At 45.3% G+C, this 24,281-nt stretch overlaps 1 protein-coding gene across 1 annotated transcript; it reads right to left on the reverse strand.

The window, feature by feature from the left end:
• Positions 1–457: 457 nt before the first annotated feature.
• Positions 458–23,864, reverse strand: NSFL1C (NSFL1 cofactor). The gene is made up of 9 exons (XM_073682861.1): positions 23,700–23,864; positions 11,453–11,550; positions 9,243–9,317; positions 8,388–8,553; positions 8,137–8,229; positions 7,912–8,021; positions 7,307–7,444; positions 3,535–3,699; positions 458–1,000 (listed from the first exon to the last, which is right to left on the reverse strand). Exons 1-9 carry the CDS (start codon positions 23,802–23,804, stop codon positions 838–840), a joined length of 1,113 nt encoding a protein of 370 aa, XP_073538962.1. The 5' UTR covers positions 23,805–23,864; the 3' UTR covers positions 458–837.
• Between the last annotated feature and the right edge of the window lie 417 nt (positions 23,865–24,281).

The following is a 24,281-nucleotide window of genomic DNA, read 5'->3' on the forward strand; positions in this document are numbered from 1 at the left end:
CAACTTACCGCCACCTGTCCGGTCCTTGCCTCATCGAGGTGAGGTGAATATAAGGATTTTTGTAACCTTTTAATGGCCCATCATGGTTCAGAAAATATGGCAACCAGTGGCCGCTATTTTGCAGATTCCATGTGGAAGCGAATTAAAAAAAAAAAAAAAATCTGCATTTTAGCGAATGCGTAATTTTGTAACACTGGAGCAGAATTCAATTCTGTTTCAATTTATTCGCTCATGTCTTGAGCTAAGTGTTAAACTTCTGGCTCCCTGGAGCCACCAATAGGGGGAGCAATAACACAGCAGAATGCAGTGAGCTCCCTCCAGTGGTGGCTGCAGGAAAACAGGACTTTATCATGTAAAACTATACATATGCAGCAGATTTGGCGCTCTGTAACGGGAAGAGTGTATGGTGCAACTCCACCTACAAAGGATATTTTACAAAATTAATCCGCTCAGACTGTTGGACCTGAAAGACAGTATTTTAATATATGGACATTTGCAATATTCCCACCGCATCTCTTATTCAAAGGAATTTTTGGATATATGAAGCTTTTCTATGATCCTTACCTCAGGCATTTGGAATAAATGGCCAAGCTCAGGATGCAGGTCTGACATGTAAATTATTAAGACAGCAGGAAGCTTTTTTTATTTCCTATTTATTTCACTTTTTAAGTCCAATGCTTATTACAAATCCTGCAAAATGTACGTCTAGAGAGGATATTAGGAGTCCACCCGAAGCATTGGGGAACCCAGGACTACAAGACAGAATGGCTCCATGTCACCAGTGGAGGTTAGAACAGAAGGGAAGAGTGGAATAGAATGATGGGATGGGGTGTGATGTCATATTAATCGCTGCACAATGACAGCATTCAGAAGGTTTGCCTCCTTCAGCGTCAGGTTTTCATCGGTCAACTCTTTGTTTGGGAAAGTCGTCATCAGTACAAAGCTGGTGGCAGCCATGGCTGGTCGGGCACTGGCAATAAACATACGGATGTCACGGATCCTGCAGAGGAGACAGATAACGTCAATGACAGCAGCAAGTAACTAGGGTAAAGTGTTAGTTTAGGAGATGACAAGGTAACATCTGTGCACCAAGCGGAGAGGACCCTAAACCTTCTCACAGTTGCCCCATTAAACACCTTACATTGCTAAAAGTTACTGTTCTTAAATACTCGGTGCAGCTATTCCTTCCATTATCTAGTTCTCACTCTGACCAGCTACTTGCCTTCCTCATATCAGAAACCTGTGACATAGAACTCATCTGCATAGAACTCATTCTTTTGGAAAAATGGAATAAAATCAAACCATTCATTGATTAGACTTTTGCAGACTCAGTAATACCAAATCTACAACTGCTCAAAAAAATAAAGGGAACACTCAAATAACACATCCTAGATCTGAATGAATGAAAATTCTCATTGAATACTTTGTTCTGTACAAAGCTGAATGTGCTGACAACAAAATCACACAAAAATCATCATTGGAAATCAAATTTATTAACCAATGGAGGCCTGGATTTGAAGTCACCCCCAAAATTAAAGTGGAAAAACACACTACAGGCTGATCCAACTTTGATGCAATGTCCTTAAAACAAGTCAAAGTGAGGCTCAGTATTGTGTGTGGCCTCCACGTGCCTGTATGACCTCCCTACAACAGCTCCTGATGAGGTTGCGGTCTCCTGTGGGATTTCCTCCCAGACCTGGACTAAAGCATCCGCCAACTCCTGGACAGTCTGTGGTGCAATGTGACGTTGGTGGATGGAGCGAGACATGATGTCCCAGATGTGCTCAATCGGATTCAGGCCTGGGGAACGGGCGGGCCAGTCCATGGCTTCAATGCCTTCATCTTGCAGGAACTGCTGACACACTCCAGCCACATGAGGTCTGGCATTGTCCTGCAATAGGAGGAACCAAGGGCCAACCGCACCAGCATATGGTCTCACAAGGGGTCTGAGGATCTCATCTCGGTACCTAATGGAAGTTAGGCTACCTCTGGCGAGCACATGGAGGACTGTACGGCCCTCCAAAGAAATACCACCCACGCCATTACTGACCCATTGCCAAACCGGTCATGCTGAAGGATGTTGCAGGTAGCAGATTGCTCTCCACAGCGTCTCCAGACTCTGTCACATGTGCTCAGTGCGAACCTGCTTTCATCTGTGAAGAGCACAGGGCGCCAGTGGCGACTTTGCCAATCCTGGTGTTCTGTGGCAAATGCCAAGCGTCCTGCACAGTGTTGGGCTGTGAGCCCAGCCCCCATCTGGACGTCGGGCCCTCATACCACCCTCATGGAGTCGTTTTCTAACCGTTTGTGCAGACACATGCACATTTGTGGCCCGCTGGAGGTCATTTTGCAGGGCTCTGGCAGTGCTCCGCCTGTTCCTCCTTGCACAAAGGCGGAGGTAGTGATCCTGCTGCTGGGTTGTCGCCCTCCTACGGCCCCCTCCACGTCTCCTTGTGTACTGGCCTGTCTCCTGGTAGCGCCTCCAGCCTCTGGACACTACGCTGACAGACACAGCAAACCTTCTTTTGCGCAGCTCGCATTGATGTGCCATGCTGGATGAGCTGCACCACCTGAGCAACTTCTGTGGATTGTAGAGTCCGTCTCATGCTACCACGAGTGTGAAAGCACAACCAACCTTCAAAAGTGAGCAAAACATGAGCCAGAAAGCATTGGTACTGAGATGTGGTCTGTGGTCCCCACCTGCAGAACCACTCCTTTATTGAGGGTGTCTTGATAATTGCCAATAATTTCCATCTATTGTCTATTCCATTTGCACAACAGCATGTGAAATTGATTGTCAATCAGTGTTGCTTCCTAAGTGGACAGTTTGATTTCACAGAAGTTTGATTTACTTGGATTTATATTCTGTTGTTTAAGTGTTCCCTTTATTTTTTTGAGGAGTGTATTTAATGTCTTTATTTTTATTTTGAGAAATGGAGGGGTGATTCGAGCATATATATTTTTTAATATTTTTAAAATGTATTTAAATTTTCATTTATTTTTCAGTTCTCTTAGGAGACTTGAACCTGCATTCAAAAATGGAGCACAAAAATGGCGGCTGCCACAGAGCATCAGCAGCCTGCGATCTATTCAGACGTGCACGCACACAAGGGAACCATTAAAATTCAGCTGTCGTAGATTGACAGAGGCATCTAAATGGTTAATCAGCCGCAATTGGAGCGACCTACAATCGCTGCTGTTATTGGCAGATGCTGGCTGTATAACACAGCTGAAACATGCCACGTGTGAAGCAGTATCAGTTACTGAACCTGCTCCACAAACCTGTACCCAACGTAGGATGTGCACATAATACAGGAAAATATTGTTTCTATAGATATAGAGATAAAATTAACTATTTGTATCCTGCACTATCACTTAGATCTTCAGTGAGATGTGAGACCAGACCTCCTTTGTTCTCACTACCGGTGAATGTGTCAGGCAATTACAATTTTAAAGCATCTCTAATTGAAAAGCCTTGAAATGTGAACATTGGAAAACCGCTGTGGATATACACAATAGAAGTGGAACTCTTACCGGTGACTGTGATTGAACTTTTGGACCAATCTTCCCCCATCTGCCAGTCGAATCTGAATGTTAGTGGTGGGGTCGGAATTGTCGATGTTCACGGAGGAGCTGGCCCGGGCTTCATTTTCAGCCTGCTGTGAGGGGGACGCTGTGCTCAGGACATTGGGGGTCGTACTGGCAGCGACCAAAAGGGAGGAAAAAAAAGTGGTAAACTAGTAATGTCCTAATACAAGAGGTATTAATATTATTATAGCACCATTTATTCCATGGCACTTTACATGTGAAACAGGGATATACATAGCAAAAACAATTACAATAATCTTGAACAAAACGTGACGGCGACTGGTACAGGAGGAGAGAGGACCCTGCCCGCGAGGACTCACAATCTGCAAGGGATGGGTGAGGATACAGTAGGTGAGGGTAGAGCTGGTCATGGAGCGGTGTGGTGGAGCAATGGTTAATGCAGGTTGTAGGCTTGTCGGAAGAGGTGGGTCTTCAGGTTCCTTTTGAAGGTTTCTACGGTCGACAAGAGACTGATATGTTGGGGTAGAGAGTTCCAGAGTAGGGGGGATGCACGGGAGAAATCTTGATTGCGATTGTGGGAGGAGGAGATAAGAGGGGAGCAGAGAAGGAGATCTTGTGAGGATCGGAGGTTACGTGCGGGTATGTACCGGGAGACAGGTTGTGGATGGCTTTGTATGCCATGGTTAATGTTTTGAACTGGAGTATCTGGGCAATGGGGAGCCAGTGAAGGGATTGACAGAGGGGAGAGGCTGTGGAATAGCAGGGGAACAGGTGGATTAGTCGGGCAGCAGAGTTTAGGATAGATTGGAGGGGTGCAAGAGTGTTGGGAGGCCACAGAGCAGGAGGTTGCAGTAGTCGAGGCGGGAGATGATGAGGGCGTGCACTAGTGTTTTTGCAGATTCATGGTTGAGGAATGTGCGGATCTGGGAGATATTTTTAAGATTGAGTCGGCAGGAAGTTGAGAGGGCTTGGATTTGTGGTTTGAAGGAGAGTTCAGAGCCCAGGGTTACCCCAAGGCAGCGGAGCTTGAGGGACTAGGGACAGTGGACAGCCATTGACGTTGATAGATAGGTCAGTTGGAGGGGGGTTGGTGGGAGGGTGTTGAATGAGATGGCGGAAAGATGATGAATTCGGTTTTGACCATGTTAAGTTTTAGAAATCTAGCAGAGAAGGATGAAATAGCGGACAGACATTGTGGGATTTTGGTTAGTAGGGAGGAGATGTCGGGTCCAGAGAGTTAGATCTGTGTGTCGTCAGCATAGAGGTGATAATGAAAACCATGAGACTATGAGCTGTCCCAGGCCTAAGGTGTAGATGGAGAAGAGTAGGGGTCCAAGAAGGAGGAGAGAGTAGTGTCGCTTGGATTTGGCGGTTAGTAGGTCGTTGGTGACTTTAGTCAGTGCAATTTCAGTAGAAGGGTGGGGTCGGAAACCAGATTGTAGGCTGTCGAAGAGAGAGTAGGAGGAGAGGTGGGAGGATAGTTCAGAATGGATGTGTTGTTCCAGTAGTTTTGAGGCATAGGGGAGAAGTGATATGGGGCGATAGCTAGTCAGAGAGGATGGGTCAAGAGAGGGCTTTTCGAGGATGGGAGTGATCAAGGCATGTTTGAAGCATGAGGGGCAGACACCAGTTGTTAGTGATAGGTTGAAAAGGTGGGCTAGGGTTGGGATGAAGATAGTGGCAAGGTTTGGGATGAGGTGGGATGGGATTCGGTCAAGTTCACAGGTGGTGAGGTGTGCTTTGGAGAGTAAAGAGGAAAGTTGATCTTCCGTAATGGTGGAGAAGCTGGTTATGGAGGAGGAGGATTGAGTAGGTGTGGGGAGGGGATGGGGGGGCTTTAGGCAAAAGCTTTGTCTGATGGTGTCAATCTTCTGCTTGAAGAATGAGGCAAAGTCTTCGGCTGAAATAAGAGGAGAGGGAGGAGGCACAAGGGGACGGAGGAGAGAATTGAAGGTGTTGAATAGCTGTTTAGGGTTGTGAGACAGAGGGGATATGAGAGATGAGAAGTATGTGTGTTTTGCTGCAGTGAGTGTGGACTTGAAGGTAGTGAGGGACTGTTTCAATGCGATGAAGTGCTCATTGGAATGTGACCTTTTCCATCTACGCTCAGCAACCCTGGAGGCCCGTCGCAGTTCTTTAGTTAGGCTGGTGTGCCATGGTTGTCTGTTGATTGTGCAAGCTTTGGTATGTGTGAGAGGGGTGACTGAATTGAGAGCTGCAGCTGTTGTGGTGTTGTATAAAGTGGCAGCAACATCTGCATCATGTAAGGACCTAATGTCTGTAAGAGGGAGAAGGGATTCAGAGAGTGAGTGTAGGTCAAGGTGTTTAAGATTTCTGCGAGGGTGTGCAAGTTTCTGGAGTGGGGATTGGTGCCCTGGAGAGGAGAGGGTAGAGAATGTAAGTAGGTTGTGGTCAGAAAGAGGGAGAGGTGAGTTAGAGAGGTTAGATAGGGAACAGAGGCGGGTGAAGATGAGGTCCAGTGTGTAGCCGTCTTTGTGGGTGGCTGCGGAAGACCACTAATTAAGGCCGAAGGAGGAAGTGAGGGATAGAAGCTTAGAGAGACAGCTGAGAGGGAAGTGTCGATGGGGATGTTGAAGTCACCCATGAGGATAGTGGGGATATCAACGGAGAGGAAATGAAGTAGCCAGGTGGTGAAGTGGTCAAAGAAGGTGGTGGTTGATCCTGGGGGGTGGTAAATGACAGCCAGTTGGAGGGGGAGTAGATGCGCACACAGTGCACCTCAAAAGAGGGGAGAGTAATGGAGGGCGGCAGTGGGATTTGGGTGAAGGAGCAGTTATCTGATAGGAAAAAACCTATTCCTCCACCATGCTTGCCGATGGGTGTGGGAAAAGTGGAATCCACCATACGAAAGTATGTCGGAGGGGGTTAGCCAGGTTTCAGTGATGCCGAGGAAGGAAAGCTTGTTAGTGATGAAGAGATCATGGATGTAGGAAATTTTTTTGCTGACGGAGTGAGAATTCCATAGAGCTCCTGTTAGAGGGACTGGGGAAGCGGGGGATGGGCGGATGGGTACAAGGTTAGAAGGGTTACGAGCGTTTGGGATAGATCGTGGGTAGGAGGTGGAAGTGATTGTAGGGATGTGGTGAGGAGGGCCAGGATTTGGAGAGGTGTCGTCGGCAGTGAGGAGGAGTAGAGAAAGTGTTAGTAGGTGGGAGCAGGAGAGGGCATGAGGCGGCTGTCTGTGTTTGGAAACACAGGATTGAATGTTGAGGAATAGTTCTGAGGAGGAGGTGAGATGAATGGGGAGGATGGAGGGAGAGATGAATAGTTCATTACTAGGTGAAGGGATTAGGGGTGGTTGGAAAAGGTGAAGGATTAAGGGGGTGAGAGTGAAAACAAAGACAAACATTGTTTACTGTGAATTAGTATCCAATTACCTTCAGTTCACTTCAGGTTCTATTCAGGATTAATTCATATTTCTCATATTTAAGCAATGGACACACTTAAGGTGATGGACACAGACTAAAGTCTAACAGGCTCCTACTTCACAATATATTTGGTACAGATATACATATTCAGCTGTGAACCAGAGGGGAGTGGTCTGTGCTCATCTTGATCAGCTGATTAAGGCGGAAACAGATGCTGGATGGTCAAAGGCTAAGTAAACAAGGTCATAAATGAAAGTGGGGGTAGCTGGTGTTACTTGAAAACATACCATTAGTATATAGGGGCAGAGAGGTAGAGCGAAATCTGCATGGAAATCAGGTATCAATATAACTGGGCACACATCTCTCACCTGCCCAGTTTCTGCCCTTCTCCTGTGAAAGCTTTGAAGGAAGTTTTAGGTTTCATAAAGTCTTCATCACGGTGGTCTTCCATATCTAAGTTCACCTGTCCGCCCTGGGCTAGCCTGCGGAGCTCGCCTGGAATCTCCCTGATTTTGGAGAAACATGGTTACGGATGTAGCATTCCGTTTTCCTATTAAAATGAGTGGCCCCAACACTCACCCCCCAGGGTAAAGTAGCAGCTTTAACCCTCGGAAGAGGATTTGACTATACCATAAATTATAAGCTAATTGGCCTTGGCTAAGTCTTTTCGGCCATTTAGACATTAGTGGTATATTGAGTAGAAATACAATAAATATGCGATTCTCACAGTTCCCTAAAATAAAGGATCTTTTGAGTCACTAGTTAAGTGACAATATTGTGTTAAAAAAAAAAAAAAAAAACACCAAAGGGTAAAGTGTTATTTTACTAATCTTTTTTTATGGGGTCACAGCAATCAGAGCCCCAGTAATTTATCTAATCAGAGTCATAAATTCAATTTCCTAAATGTTTAACATTACAGAAACCTTTCTTGTGACCCCAGATCACTAAAATACGACTATTCCCGACTGCATACCCTCTGCGTATGGCTTCCAAGAACTGCGCATTGCTAGGATCCTGATAGCTACGCAGTTCACCTTCGTCCATACTGAATCCGTTCTTCCAGAGTTTTAGGACCACGTGGACCTGCAGCAGAGGATGAGAATTTAACTACCCACAAAACAGTAGGAAAATCCAAGCGGCAGCACAGTGCCAACAAATCCAAGAAATATTCAAACACAGAATATTGTCAGATACTCACATCCTGTCCTTGGTGATGTCTGCGAGCACCAGCTACATAGGCAGATTCCTCCTCTGGGGCTGCCCCCAGCCTGTACCCTCCGCCTGCAAAAGGCTGAAAAGAGAAAAGATCATCAGTCAAAGCAGAGTTCTCAATAACTTGGACCCAATGAAGTACTGGCAGGTGATTATAGAGGATCAGGGTCAGCAGGTGCCAATAGAAACTGCAGTATCAGCTATTATGGTGCATAGGCATCCTGTCACTGGTCTCACCGATGATCGGCTGCTTTCTCCAGGACTTTTGGTAGTTCTGTCCACAGCAACAGCTCCATGTTCTTTGGCTCCTTTGAAGAGATCTTCCACCAGCTCATTAGGGCTCCTCTTTCTTGGAGGACCAACAATTTGCTGCCCACTTCTCTCCGAACCACCAGCGTAAAACCTGCAATATTATAATCCACAGACAAATATTAAACTACTGCCCCCTATGTACAAGAATGTAACTGCTATAATACTGCCCCATATGTACAAGAATATAACTACTATAATACTGCCCCCTATGTACAAGAATATACTTACCATAAAACTGTCCCCTGTGTACAAGAATAAACTACTATAATACTGCTCCCTATGTACAAGAATATAACTACTATAATACTACCCCCTATGTACAAGAATATAACTACTATAATACTGCTCCCTATGTACAAGAATATAACTACTATAATACTGCCCCTATGTACAAGAATATAACTACTATAATACTGCTCCCTATGTACAAGAATATAACTACTATAATACTGCCCCTAAGAATGTAAGTATAAAGATCTATGATTGGAGTAGCCTTGTATAAATCTGCCCCTTCCTTCCTCACTACACAGCACATTTACAGCAGCCAAATAAACTAAGCTATATTGATGACGTGCCATGTGAAAACGCTCTATTGACCGCCACAGAGGGAAAGAAAGCCATATGCAACACTTAAATCACGTTGAACACAAACCCACCCAACAGCTGCTTATATCTTAGCTTCCTGGAACCATGTGTTATTTGGGTCACAAAGCTGTTACCGGTGACATACGCATCAGCACAAATATTCTGAACACTTGGGGAATATATAAGAAATCTAACCTTTGCCCTTCCTCTTCTTCTTCCTCCTCTTCTTGTGCGTGCACCAAGTCTCTGAAAGAAGTCACCCTGTGATCACTGGGATGGAAGAAGATGATGAACAGTCAGTGCTTGGAATTAGTCCCATGTCTTTGTCAGTCAGTCAGGGTTTAGGAGTCAAACTTATTTTTATAGTAGCCAGAATATAATATATAAACACATGCTGTCAGTACTGTCTCACTTTATGGATGCTGCACTAACGTGAGCTTAGGCAGTCCAACCTCAAACATGCCTCTTTGTTAAGTTGTGTGGTCAAATAGAAATGAGCATTAGGATGTACTCCAGGAGATTGTGGTGCATCATTTCCAAGTAGCTTTGTCTTGAATCTACAGGGACTCTAACTAGGAAATACTTCACCAGTCTAAACTTACAATCAGGCTGTGAGGTTACCCCAAGCCTAAAAGAGCCCGTGTAGTCTTTCCCCCATAACCAGTCATTGGTGGTGTGTGGAATGGCAAGAGAAATCCTGGATCCAGCAAGTAAAGGAATGATCACTCTTATTGGAACTCCATTAAAAGTGTATACAAAATACATGATATGTGCATATTTGTTTATAGAACAACAAGTTCCAGGAAAAGCATGCAAAGCTGACGCGTTTCGGACCCGAATCGGTCCTTACACGAAACCTGTACATGACACAAAATAAAGCAAAATTTTAAAACCTCTCTTGGCTAAAAAAAAAAAAGAAAAAACACCATGCCCATAATCAAGTGATAGGGCTTAATAGCGATAATACAAAGTGAAATAACATTAATTTCTAACTCATACCAGGTCAAATCCGTTTGGTTGATTCAACCCTTAATGACCAGGCTAAATTTTTCAAATCTTTCCAGTGTCAGTTTATGAGGCAATTACTCTGGAACGCTTAGGGTATGTGCACACGATGCAGAAATGCTCAGGATTTTTTTCCTGAGCATTTCTGCATCTCCCTGGCAGGAAAAAACGCATGCGGATTGTACATGCAGTTTCCTGCCAGGGACATGCGGAAATGAAGCGGTCTTCACTTTCATTTCCGGATGCGGGTTGACAAGCTCTTTCCAAGCGATTTTAGAATCACTTGGAAAGTGCATGTCAACTTCACACTATATAAATCCATGCAACCGGCATGGATTTATATAGTGTGTGAATGTCAAAAAATAAAAAATAAATATATACTTTACCCTCTGATGGCCCCCGGTGTCCTGCTTCGCTCGGTCCCGGCTACCGGCAGTGAAGACTGAAGGACCTGCCGACGTCAGCGTCACGTGACCCGTCACATGACTCTGACGTCAGCGAAGGTCCTTCTTCATTCAACCGCGAAGTGCCGGGAACCAAGCAGGAGAGCTGCGCGGGCCGTCAGAACGTGAGTATATATATATATTTTTTTTATTTTATTCTTTTTTTTAAAAATGGTACCTGAGTCTGGATGAGAGTCCTCTCCTCCACACCCGGGTACCATCAGCACATTAGACCGCATGGAATGCGCATCAACATATACAGTGATGCGGATTCCATGCGGTCTAATGCAAGTCAATGGCACCAAAAAAGCAGCGTTTCCACAAAATTAATTGACATGCTGCGGATTTTTGAGCGCAGCGTTTACGCTGCGGAAAAATCCGCATCATGGGCACAGCACATGCGGATTTCAATTGGGGAACATTGCTGCCCTTCTACCATGCGTTTTTCATGTGTTTCCACGGCATTTACGCAACTGCAAAAACGACGCGGAAACTCATGAAAAACGCATCGTGTGAACTCAGCCTCAAACAGATCCCGCCGATTCTGAGACTGTTTTTTCATGACACATTGTACTTTATGGTAGTGGTGAATTTAGCTTGATATGTTTTGCGTTTATTTATGAAAACATCAGAAATTTTCCAAACATTTTTTTTTTAAAAATTGCAATTTTCAAACTTTCAATGTTTATACCTTTAATCCAGATACACATACGGCACAAAAATTTCTATAAATAACATTTCTCGTGTGTCTACCTTACATCAGCACCATGTCAAAATGTCCTTTTATTTTGTTAGAAGGGCTAAAAATTTAGCAGCAATTTTTCAACCAAACAAAAACGAAACAGTAATTTTATTCCAAGAAGAGTTAAAATAAAAAAATGAATAAAAATTAGTGCTGCATCCCATATATCAATGATCTTTAGTGAAAAGGAAGCCTGTCATTGTCAGGGCACTTACCTGGGTCCAGAACCACGTGAAGTGGAGCCTGGGGGAGGCTGTGGAAGTGTCACTATGTCATCATCTCCTCCGTCCTCATAGAAACTGGCCAAAGCTAGCTGGAAGGAGGAGAAAATCAAATTATTAGTTTATTCTCTACCAAAGTGGTCCTGATACTTAGAAGGGTTTGGGTATTTTATGAATTAACCCCCTGTACTTGCGCTATGATATACTGGGCAGTTAGGGACACTATTAAATGATTAGCTAAGATAAGATGAACTACAAATCCCATTGCCCTGCACTGTCAATACCCTGATCTTCTGCAAGCATTGAAGAGGAGAGCGACTGTCAATTCCAGAAGCAGAACAAGTCCTTTTGACAGGGACATATATCAGTGCGGCTACGCTTGCTGACATCAAGATTTTATTCTGCAGCCATGTCAAAACACAAAAAATAAAATTAATTGCTCTGTGCACAAACAACCAGATATAAATGTGCTCAAAGTCTAAACAAGCAGAGCTGCAGTTTAAAGCATGGAGGAGGAACAGAGCAACAGTCTAAGTCTCTGATGTAACTGGGGATGGATTTCAGACTTCCCCAGACTCAAGTAGATAAGGCCACGTTCACACGTTCAGTATTTTACATCAGTATTTGGAAGCCAAAACCATTAGTGAAACAGTCAGAGGAAAAGTATAATAGAAACACGTCACCACTTCTGTATTTATCACCCACTCATGGTTTTGGCTTACACATACTGATGTGAAATACTGAACGTGGCCTAAGCAGGAGTTACTAATACTGCAGGTATACATTCCCCAAGATACTGACTTATATACACTAGGGCGTCCTGCAGACTCACTGTTCTACTGCCAAATTAATTTAGAGACCAAAACAGTTGAACCTAACTAATTTTGGGGTGCGAAAACGAATATGATGCTTAAATTGGCTGATTGGTTCTAATTTCTTATGACACCTTTCTCGTAGACAGAAAAATTAGGTCTTTATTGCATTGACAATTGGATGTGTTAAAAAAAATGTTCCTGTGCTGAGATAATCTTATAAATGTGTCCCTGCTGTGTACTGTGTAATGGCTGTGTCTGACCGTACAGGGACTATAAGATTATCTCAGCACAGGAACATTTTATTTAAACACATCCAATTGTGGAAGTTACTATTATTCCAAGATCTATTAATTAAAATCAACTTTAAAATTAATTTTGTTTGTGGGAAAACCCCTTTAAGCCCTTTCCAACGTTGTATGTAATAGTACACACCACGTCGGCACCCCCTGTTCAGCGCGGGCTCCTGCGCTGAGTCCACACTGAACTGGGCACATGTCAGCTGATTTATACAGCTGACATGTGCCCGCAGGAATCGCAATCCACCCGCGGCTCAATCTCTGACAGCGGCATTTAACAGCGCCGTGCCGGAAGCGGATCACTTACCCCGCCCATCGGTGACCCCGTCACGTGATCGCGAGTCACTGATGCGTGGGCATGACAACCCGGGGTCTGCAGCAGACCCCTGTGGTTGTCACGTAAAGATTGCTATGAGTGCCATCTAGTGGTTGGCGCTCATAGCACAGGAGCATTTCTACTACATAGAGGTGATCTGTTCATCACCTCTATGTAGCAGAGGTGATCAGGTAATTGCGGCTTCTAGTCTCCTATGGAGACTATTGAAGCAAGCAAAAAGTTTTAAAAAAAATGTTTTTAAAAATATAAAAGTTTAAATCACCCCCCTTTTGCCCCATTCAAAATAAAATAAAAAATAAACCCCAAATACACATATTTGGTATCGCCGCGTTCAGAATTGCCCGATCTATCAACATAAAAAAGAATTAATCTGATAGGTAAACGGCGTAACGAGAAAAAAATTCCAAATGCTAGAATTACGTTTTTTTTGTTGCTGCAACATTGCAATAAAATGCAATAACGGGCGATCAAAACATTGGATCTACCCCAAAATGGTATCAATAAAAACGTCAGCCCGGAGCGCAAAAAATAAGCCCTCACCTCGCCCCAGATCCCGAAAAATGGAGACGCTACGGGTCTAGGAAAATGGTGCCATTTTTTTTTTTTTTGCAAACTTTGGAATTTTTTTTTCACCACATAAAAAAGAACCTATACATGTTTGGTGTCTACGAACTCGTAATGACCTGGAGAATAATAATGGCAGGTCAGTTTTAGCATTCAGTGAACGTGGTAAATACATTTTTTTTTCCCGTTTTCCATTACACGATATGGTAAAACCAGTGATGACGTTTAAAAGTACAACTCATCCTCCAAAAAATAAGCCCTCGCATGGCCATATTGATTCAAAAAGAAAAAGGCTATGGCTCTTGAAAGAAGGTGAGCAAAAAACGAAAATGGAAAATGCTTCAGTCATGAAAGTGTTAAAGGGGGAAATTGGCACCGGGTAAGTACAGAACTTTACATATAATTTGAATACTCATTCAGCGCTGTGGTTGGGAACGAATCCCCCCCTGGTGCAGTGAGTATCAGATTGTCCTGTTTTGCATCCCTTTATGTGTCCACAGCCTCTTACCATCTGCTGGTGTTTGCTAGTGAGCCCGGGTGCGGTGCTGAGTGACAGCTGGCAGGAAGGGCAGGTGACATCTGGTTCTCTTGTACAAAGTTCCTGAACTTTCTCATCTTTATTTTTTTATTTGCCATTTTCAAGGTTTCTATTTCTACTCGGTGAACATTATAGTTTACATTCTGAAATCTGTACAATCCTGGCACTTTTTACAGCTTAAGGTTTGTTGCAATTTTTTACATGTCTAGACATTCCTCAGAGATCCAGCCTGAGCCATTGTAAGGAACTATCGGGTGTAGTAGCGTATCTATCGGGGGAGGGAGGGGGGACAGAGGGGGCGGTCACCACGGGCCCTGTATTCTGAGGGGCCCACCTGGAGCTACTGCTAATGTAACTGTATCGGCATGCTGCACATGCCAATACAGTTACACTATGGGGCAGAGCAAGGCCCCCCCACCTGTCCATGCAAGTTCAGCTGATGATGATAGAGGGAGTGTCACGCTCCCTCTCCCACCATTCCCCCTCCCTTTGCGTCTGACGTCAATGATGCATACACTGACAGCATGCGCGATGACGTCACTACATGGCAGGCGGTGTGCTGAGATGTGGGGGTGCTCGGAGCAGCGGGGGAACTAGGAGGAAAGGTGAGTATTGTATTTTTTTTTTATGGACAGTGCATGATACTATGTGGAGGCCAATGGGGAGAGCATGATACTATGTGGAGGCCTATGGAAAGTGCATGATACTATGTGGAGGCCTATGGAGAGTGCATGATACTATGTGGAGGCCTATGGAGAGTGCATGATACTATGTGGAGGCCTATGGAGAGTGCATGATACTATGTGGAGGCCTATGGAGAGTGCATGATACTATGTGGAGGCCTATGGAGAGTGCATGATACTATGTGGAGGCCTATGGAGAGTGCATGATACTATGTGGAGGCCTATGGAGAGTGCATGATACTATGTGGAGGCCTATGGAAAGTGCATGATACTATGTGGAGGCCTATGGAGAGTGCATGATACTATGTGGAGGCCTATGGAGAGTGCATGATACTATGTGGAGGCCTATGGAGAGTGCATGATACTATGTGGAGGCCTATGGAAAGTGCATGATACTATGTGGAGGCCTATGGAGAGTGCATGATACTATGTGGAGGCCTATGGAGAGTGCATGATACTATGTGGAGGCCTATGGGGAGTGCATGATACTATGTGGAGGCCTATGGGGAGTGCATGATACTATGTGGAGGCCTATGGGGAGTGCATGATACTATGTGGAGGCCTATGGGGAGTGCATGATACTATGTGGAGGCCTATGGAGAATGCATGATACTATGTGGAGGCCTATGGAGAGTGCATGATACTATGTGGAGGCCTATGGGGAGTGCATGATACTATGTGGAGGCCTATGGAGAGTGCATGATACTATGTGGAGGCCTATGGGGAGTGCATGATACTATGTGGAGGCCTATGGAGAATGCATGATACTATGTGGAGGCCTATGGAGAGTGCATGATACTATGTGGAGGCCTATGGGGAGTGCATGATACTATGTGGAGGCCTATGGGGAGTGCATGATACTATGTGGAGGCCTATGGGGAGTGCATGATACTACACTGCTCAAAAAAATAAAGGGAACACTCAAATAACACATCCTAGATCTGAATGAATTAAATATTCTCATTGAATACTTTGTTCTGTACAAAGTTGAATGTGCTGACAACAAAATCACACAAAAATCAATGGAAATCAAATTTATTAACCAATGGAGGCCTGGATTTCGAGTCACCCCCAAAATTCAAGTGGAAAAACACCCTACAGGCTGATCCAACTTTGATGTAATGTCCATAAAACAAGTCAAAATGAGGCTCAGTATTGTGTGTGGCCTCCACGTGCCTGTATGACCTCCCTACAACGCCTGGGCATGCTCCTAATGAGGTTGCGGTCTCCTGTGGGATCTCCTCCCAGACCTGGACTAAAGCATCCGCCATCTCCTGGCCAGTCTGTGGTGCAACGTGACGTTGGTGGATGGAGCGAGACATGATGTCCCAGATGTGCTCAATCGGATTCAGGTCTAGGGAACGGGTGGGCCAGTCCATAGCTTCAATGCCTTCGTCTTGCAGGAACTGCTGACACACTCCAGCCACATGAGGTCTGGCATTGTCCTGCATTAGGAGGAACCAAGGGCCAACCGCACCAGCATATGGTCTCACAAGGGGTCTGAGGATCTCATCTCAGTACCTAATTGCAGTCAGGCTACCTCTGGCGAGCACATGGAGGAATGTGCGGCCCTCCAAAGAAATGTCACCCCACTCCATTACTGACCCACTGCCAAACCAGTTATGCTGAAGGATGTTGCAGGCAGCAGATCGCTCTCCAAAGGCGTCTCCAGACTCTGTCACATGTTCTCAGTGTGAACCTGCTTTCATCTGTGAAGAGGACAGGGCGCCAGTGGCGACTTTGCCAATCCTGGTGTTCTGTGGCAAATGCCAAGCGTCCTGCACGGTGTTGGGCTGTGAGCACAACCCCCATCTGTGGATGTCGGGCCCTCATACCACCCTCATGGAGTCGGTTTCTAACAGTTTGTGCAGACACATGCACATTTGTGGCCTGCTGGAGGTAATTTTGCAGGGCTCTGGCAGTGCTCCTCCTGTTCCTCCTTGCACAAAGGCGAATGTAGCGGTCCTGCTGCTGGGTTGTTGCCCTCCTACGGCCCCCTCCACGTCTCCTGGTGTACTGGCCTGTCTCCTGGTAGCGTAATGTAAAAAAAAGGAGCATGAACCGCACCTCCAAAAATCATACATTTGATCTAATGCCTCTCGGCAAAAATATATAACTGAACATTAGGTTCTTAGTTTAACATTCTGATCAGACTGTATGAAGCCCACTGCCACATCACAGCAAACCTCGTAGTGTGTCCTAACATTTCCTACCTGAATGGGAGCGGATCCGTGCGCCAACCACTGACACAGCGACAATGAACCAGCAGGACGGGCGGCCTGGTGCCTCACAGAACCCATGCTGCAAGACCGAGTCCTCATGATTTTTGGAGGTGCGGCCCATGCTTCTTTTTTTACATTGCATATTCTTTCCCCTTTCTTGGACCAGCACTCCTCCCATTTGGCACAGGTGATTTTAATTAGCAGGAGACTGCACAGAGGGTCTAGCCTATTTTTGCTCTCACTTGAGAGCTTGAGGAAGGCGAGTCACAGTGCTCATTTCATGTGGTGTTGGTGCAGTGTGTCGGCCATTGTTGCTGTGGTTTTGTGCTTGTGGGGCGGCACGTCCTGGAGTCATGGGGACTCGGTCTTGCAGCATGGGTGCTGTGAGGCACCAGGCCGCCCGCCCTGCTGGTGCATTGTCGCTGCGGTGGTGGTTGGCGCACGGCTCCGCTCCCGTTCAGGCAGGAAATGTTAGGACCCACTACGAGGTTTGCCGTGACGTGGCAGTGGGCTTCATACAGTCTGATCATAATGTTAAACTAAGAACCTCATGTTCAGTTATATATATTTTTGCCGAGAGGCATTAGATCAAATGTATGATTTTGGAGGTGCTGTCCATTCTCTTTTTCAGCTTAATGCATGATCTGTCTCCTGGTAGCGCCTCCAGCCTCAGGACACTACGCTGACAGACACAGCAAACCTTCTTGCCACAGCTCGCATTGATGTGCCATCCTGGATGAGCTGCACTACCTGAGCAACTTCTGTGGGTTGTAGAGTCCATCTCATGCTACGACGAGTGTGAAAGCACAACCAACATTCAAAAGTGACCAAAACATCAGCCAGAAAGCATTGGTACTGAGATGTGGTCTGTGGTCCCCACCTGCAGAACCACTCCTTTATTGAGGGTGTCTTGATCATTGCCAATAATTTCCATCTATTGTCTATTCCATTTGCACAACAGCATGTGAAATTGATTGTCAATCAGTGTTGCTTCCTAAGTGGACAGTTTGATTTCACAGAAGTTTGATTAACTTGGAGTTATATTCTGCTGTTTAAATGTTCCCTTTACTTTTTTGAGCAGTGTATATGGAGGCCTATGGGAAGTGCATGATACTATATGGAGGCCTATGAAGAGTGCATTATACTATATGGAGGCCTATGAAGAGTACATTATACTGTATAGAGGCCTACGGGGAGTGCATGATACTATATAGAGGCCAATGGGGAGTGCATGATACTATATGGAGGCCTATGGGGAGTGCATGATACTATATGGAGGCCTATGGGGAGTGCATGATACTACATGGAGGCCTATTTGGAGTGCATGATACTATGTGGAGGCCTATGGGGAGTGCATGATACTATGTGGAGGCCTATGGGGAGTGCATGATACTATATGGAGGCCTATGGGGAGTGCATTATACTACACTGCTCAAAAAAATAAAGGGAACACTGAAATAACACATTCTAGATTTGAATGAATGAAGTATTCTCATTGAATACTTTGTTCTGTACAAAGTTGAATGTGCTGACAACAAAATCACACAAAAATCATCAATGGAAATCAAATTTATTAACCAATGGAGGCCTGGATTTGGAGTCACCCCCAAAATTCAAGTGGAAAAACACACTACAGGCTGATCCAACTTTGATGTAATGTCCTTAAAACAAGTCAAAATGAGGCTCAGTATTGTGTGTGGCCGCTATAGGCCTGTATGACCTCCCTACAATGCCTGGGCATGCTCCTGATGAGGTTGCGGATGGTCTCCTGTGGGATTTCCTCCCAGACCTGGACTAAAGCATCCGTCAACTCCTGGACAGTCTGTGGTGCAACGTGACATTGGTGGATGGAGCAAGACATGATGTCCCAGACGAAGGGGGCCATAGGAGGGCAACAACCCAGCAGCAGGTCCGCTACCTCCGCCTTGGTGCAAGGAAGAACAGGAGGAGCACTACCAGAGCCCTGCAAAATGACCTCTAGCAGGCCACAAATGTGCATGTGTCTGCACAAACGGTTAGAAACCGACTCCATGAGGGTGGTATGAGGGCCCAACGTCCACAGATGGGGTTTGTGCTCACAGCCCAACACCGTGCAGGACGCTTGCCATTTGCCACAGAACATCAGGATTGGCAAAGTCGCCACTGGTGCCCTGTGCTCTTCATAGATGAAAGCAGGTTCACACTGAGCACATATGACAGAGTCTGGAGACGCCGTGGAGAGCGATCTGCTGCCTGCAACATCCTTCAGCATGACCGGTTTGGCAGTGGGTCAGTAATGGTGTGGAATGGCATTTCTTTAAGGGGCCACACAGCCCTCCATGTGCTCGCCAGAGGTAGCCTGACTGCCATTAGGTACCGAGATGAGATCCTCAGACCCCTTGTGAGACCATATGCTGGTGCGGTTGGCCCTGGGTTCCTCCTAATGCAGGACAATGCCAGACCTCATGTGGCTGGAGTGTGTCAGCAGTTCCTGCAAGATGAAGGCATTGAAGCCATGGACTGGCCCGCCCGTTCCCCAGACCTGAATCCGATTGAGCACATCTGGGACATCATGTCTCGCTCCATCCACCAATGTCATGTTGCACCACAGACTGTCCAGAAGTTGGCAGATGCTTTAGTCCAGGTCTGGGAGGAGATCCCACAGGAGACCATCCGCAACCTCATCAGGAGCATGCCCAGGCGTTGTAGGGAGGTCATACAGGCACGTGGAGGCCACACACAATACTGAGCCTCATTTTGACTTGTTTAACCCCTTTACGACATAGGGCGTACTCACCCCCGGTTCAGTGAGGGCTCCGGCGCTGAGCCCGCACTGAACCGAGCACATGTCAGCTGATTCTTACAGCTGACATGTGCCTACAACAGCCGCGGGTGGAATCGCGATCCACCCGTGGCTGTTAACATGTTAAATGCCGCTGTCAATCTCCGACAGCGGCATTTAACTCGCGCTTCCGGGAAGCGCGTCACTTACCCCGCCCATCGGCCACCCCGTCACATGATCGCGCGTCGCCGATGGGTGGTCATGACAACCCTGGGTCTGCAGCAGGCACCAGTGGTTGTCATGAGCTGGTCGCTATGAGCGCCACCTAGTGGTCGGCGCTCATAGCACAGGACCATTTCTGCTGCATGCAGGGGATCTGCTCGTCCCCTGTATACAGCAGAGCCGATCAAATGAGTGCTGCTTCTAGTCTGCTATGGAGACTATAGAAGCAAGCAAAAAGTGGAAAAAAAATGTTTTAAAAAATATTTAAAAAAAATATAAAAGTTTAAATCACCCCCCTTTCGCCCCATTCAAAATAAAATAATAATAATAAAACCACAAACACATATTTGGCATCGCCGCGTTCAGAATCACCCAATCTATCAATATAAGAAAAGAATTAATCCGATCGGTAAACGGCGTAACGAGAAAAAAATTCTAAACGCCAGAATTATGTTTTTTGCTCACCGCAAAATTGCAATAAAATGCAATAATGGGCGATCAAAACATCGGATCTACCCCAAAAAATAAGCCCTCACCTGGCCCCAGATCCCAAAAAATGGAGACGCTACGGGTCTCGGAAAATGGCACCATTTTTTTTTTTTTACCAAACTTTGGAATTTTTTTTCACCACTTAAATAAAAAAGAACCTATACATGTTTGGTGTCTACGAACTTGTAATGACCTGGAGAATAATAATGGCAGGTCAGTTTTAGCATTCAGTGAACGTGGTAAAAAAAATAAAAAAACCACATCTGTGGTATTGCACTTTTTTTGCAATTTCACGGCGCTTGGAATTTTTTTCACCATTTTCCAGAACACGATATGGTAAAACTAGTAATGGCGTTGAAAAGTACAACTCGTCCCGCAAAAAATAAGCCCTCACATGGCCATATTGACCAAAAAATAAAAACGCTATGGCTCTGGGAACAAGGGGAGCAAAAAACGAAAACGCAAAAACGGAAAATCCCAGGGTCCTTAAGGAGTTAAAGGACATTACATCAAAGTTGGATCAGCCTGTAGTGTGTTTTTCCACTTCAATTTTGGGGGTGACTCCAAATCCAGGCCTCCATTGGTTAATAAATTTGATTTCCATTGATGATTTTTGTGTGATTTTGTTGTCAGCTCATTCAACTTTGTACAGAATAAAGTTTTCAAAAAGAATATTTCATTCATTCAGATCTAGGATGTGTTATTTGAGTGTTCCCTTTATTTTTTTGAACAGTGTATATGGAGGCCTATGGGGAGTGCATTATACTATATGGAGGCCTATGAAGAGTACATTATACTATACAGAGGCCTTTGGGGAGTACATTATACTGTATAGAGACCTAAGTGGAGTGCATGATACTATATAGAGGCCTATAAGGAGTGCATTATACTGTATGGAGGCCTATGGGGAGTGCATTATACTGTATAGAGGCCTATGGGGAATGCATTACACTGTAGAGAGGCCTATGAGGAGTTCATTATACTATATGGAGGACTATGGGGTACATTATATTATATAGAGGCTATTTAGGGGGCCATCATACAGTGTGGGAGCTAATGTGGGTTCTTTGTACAGTGTTGGAGCTATCAAACAGTTTGGGGGCTACTAAGCGGTCAGTATACTGTGTGAGAGCATCATACTGTGTAGAGGGGAGCTGTACAGGGGGGAAACTGTGGAGATTATTAAATGTTAAGTGGGCACTTATTGTATAGGGGAACTCAGGTTATTGTGACTGTCAAAAGGGGCAAACAGAGGGCATTATTACTTTCTAGGGGGGCAAAATGTTGGCACTTGTTTTCTAGGGCACTTGCACAGGGCATTAATATGTTCTAGAGGTTTGTTTTACCATCTAGAGGGCACACAGTACCACACAGTAGGTGCAGTAATAAGGACACATATGGCAGCAGCGGATCAGCATTGCGGTATCAGTAGGATAAGGCGTTTGTACAGTTTGGGGATAGATGGCCTGAAATGTAAGGAGTAGTGATGAGTGAGCGTGCTCGTTTAACCCTTTAACCGAGTATGCTTTGGTACTTACCGAGTATCTTCGGCGTGCTTGTATATTATGTTCAAGTCCCTGCATCTAGGGCTGTGGAGTCGATAAGCCAAACCTCAGACTCCACGACTCCCTCATACATGGCTCATGTTTAAGTGATAAATTTACTGTAGCACAGATTCATCTCAGCTAAAAGTCCAGACCTTTAGATCAGGAATAGGACAGACATTTATAGGACATTTCACAACTTTCCCAAATTCTTATGAAAAAAATATTCCCCACAAACTGAATTGAACTACTGTACCCAATTTATTATTATAGATTTTAGGAGTCTGAGTCTGTCCATTTTTTTTTTACAGACTCCGACTCCACCAAAATGGGCACCGAGTCAGACTCCTCAATTTCCATGACACCCTCATAGATGGCTCATGTTTAAGTGATAAATTTACTGTAGCACAGATTCATCTCAGCTAAAAGTCTAGACCTTTAGATCAGGAATAGGAGAGACATTTATAGGACATTTCATAACTTTCCCAAATTCTTATGAAAAAAATATTCCCCACAAACTGCATTGAACTACTGTACTCAATTTATTATATATTTAAGGAGTTGGAGTCGGTCCATTTTATACCAATTCCACCAAAATGGACACCGAGACAGACTCCATAGCCCTGCCTGCATCTGCATGATTTATGGCGGTTAGACACCCTCAACACATGCAGGGATTGCTTGTTAGGGAATCCTCATGTGTTGAGGCTGCTTGACAGCCGTAAATCATGCAGACGCAGGGACTCTAACATAATATACGAGCATGCCGAAGATACTCTGTAAGCAGCCGAGTATACTCGGTTAAAGGGTTAAACGAGCACACTAGTTCATCACTAGTAAGGAGTCAAATGTGTCTTTCCTGTAATCTCTGCAGCGGAATCCTGGCTGGAGAAATTGTCATGTTGGTCTGGGCCAGATGGAAAAGACGGGTAAAGTGAATGATTCCATCAGAAAGAACATCAGCTGTAAGTCACCATCTATAACTGTGCTGTAATCTCTTATATTTCCTGCAGGACTGGTCTAACACTATATGTCACCATATGGAGGTAATATCAGTGCTGGTCTCTGTATACAGATTATTTTTAGTAACTATGCGGTTGTCTGCTGAGATTCTCCTACATTCACTATTAGGGTGCGTCACCATAGCGGTAATCAGGGTTACCTGGTTAGGGACCCACCCAGAGGTCCCCACCCACCCCCAAACCAAAACCTCTTGAATTAATGTGATTGCCTAGACTAGATACAACTGTAACGAACCCTCAGCTGTGAGAAGTATTAGATCTGCACAGGTTTTTAGCTGGTTTGTTTCCATCCACAGGCAGGTTCATACATCCTTATCACTGATTGATGGGACATTTTCTCTGCAGTCAGCGTGCTGATTCAGCAAAATGTGGCCAATTTACCTCAATTTCACAGCACACACAATTCTTATGAAGTGTCACTACGTGGTGAGCTACAATGTAAAAATCCCCTTTTAACTAACTACAATGGTGTGAAACTACAACTCTCAGCGTGCCTTACAACTGAAAAGAAAGCAAAAGCATGATGGGACTTGTAGTCTAATGAGAGATGCCTAGATGGAGGTTTATCGGGGGCAGTGATAGAAGGACTGGGGTGTCTACAAAGAAAAATGATGGGAAGGGAGGGGCAGTGGATCTGTCTCGGGTGGGTCAAGCAGATGACAGTGCGTTCTCCTCCCAGGGTGTTCACACTTCTTTTCCCCACGTCCGCGCTTTTCCTTTCTTTTTTCCAATCTCCGCCCCACGGTACCTGCAGGTCCCAGCCGGCAGACTCGAGAAAAAACCGCGCTCTCTCCTCCTCCGAGCCGGTCACAGACACAAACTCTCCTACCGCTTCCTCCTGCTGAGCCGCCATCTTACTGTGCAGCAACAATGACGGCACCCCGGAAACATGGCCCTAGCGCTGAACGTTCCCAGGGCGACGGCGTGTGTCCCTCCGTAACCTGTCCCCCGGAAACTCAGCCTCTGCTGCCTTAGACCTGAAAAAGAAGGGCACCCCCTTGTGACTGTGGCCTCCAGGCTCTTACCTTGCAACTACCAGTATTACCATTCCAGACATGCTGGGACTTGTAGTTTGTAACAGCTTAGGGAGTCACAGACTGAGAACTACTGCAGTTTAGTATTAGTGGTGTTAGGCTGCGTGCCCACTATGCGTTTTTCAAGCGTTTTTGCTGCAGAATTTCCACAGCAAAAATACTTAAAAACCGCTTGGTAATACATGCCCCATGGTCCCCAATGATAATCCGCATGTGCTGTGCACATGCTGCGGATTATCATTGCGGAAAAATCCGCAGCACGTCCATTAATTTTGCGGACACGCAGTGTAATTGCC

The sequence above is a fragment of the Phyllobates terribilis genome, unplaced genomic scaffold (assembly GCF_046119375.1).
Source record: "Phyllobates terribilis strain yellow unplaced genomic scaffold, ASM4611937v1 Scaffold_5__5_contigs__length_657084704, whole genome shotgun sequence".
Taxonomy (NCBI): domain Eukaryota; kingdom Metazoa; phylum Chordata; class Amphibia; order Anura; family Dendrobatidae; genus Phyllobates; species Phyllobates terribilis.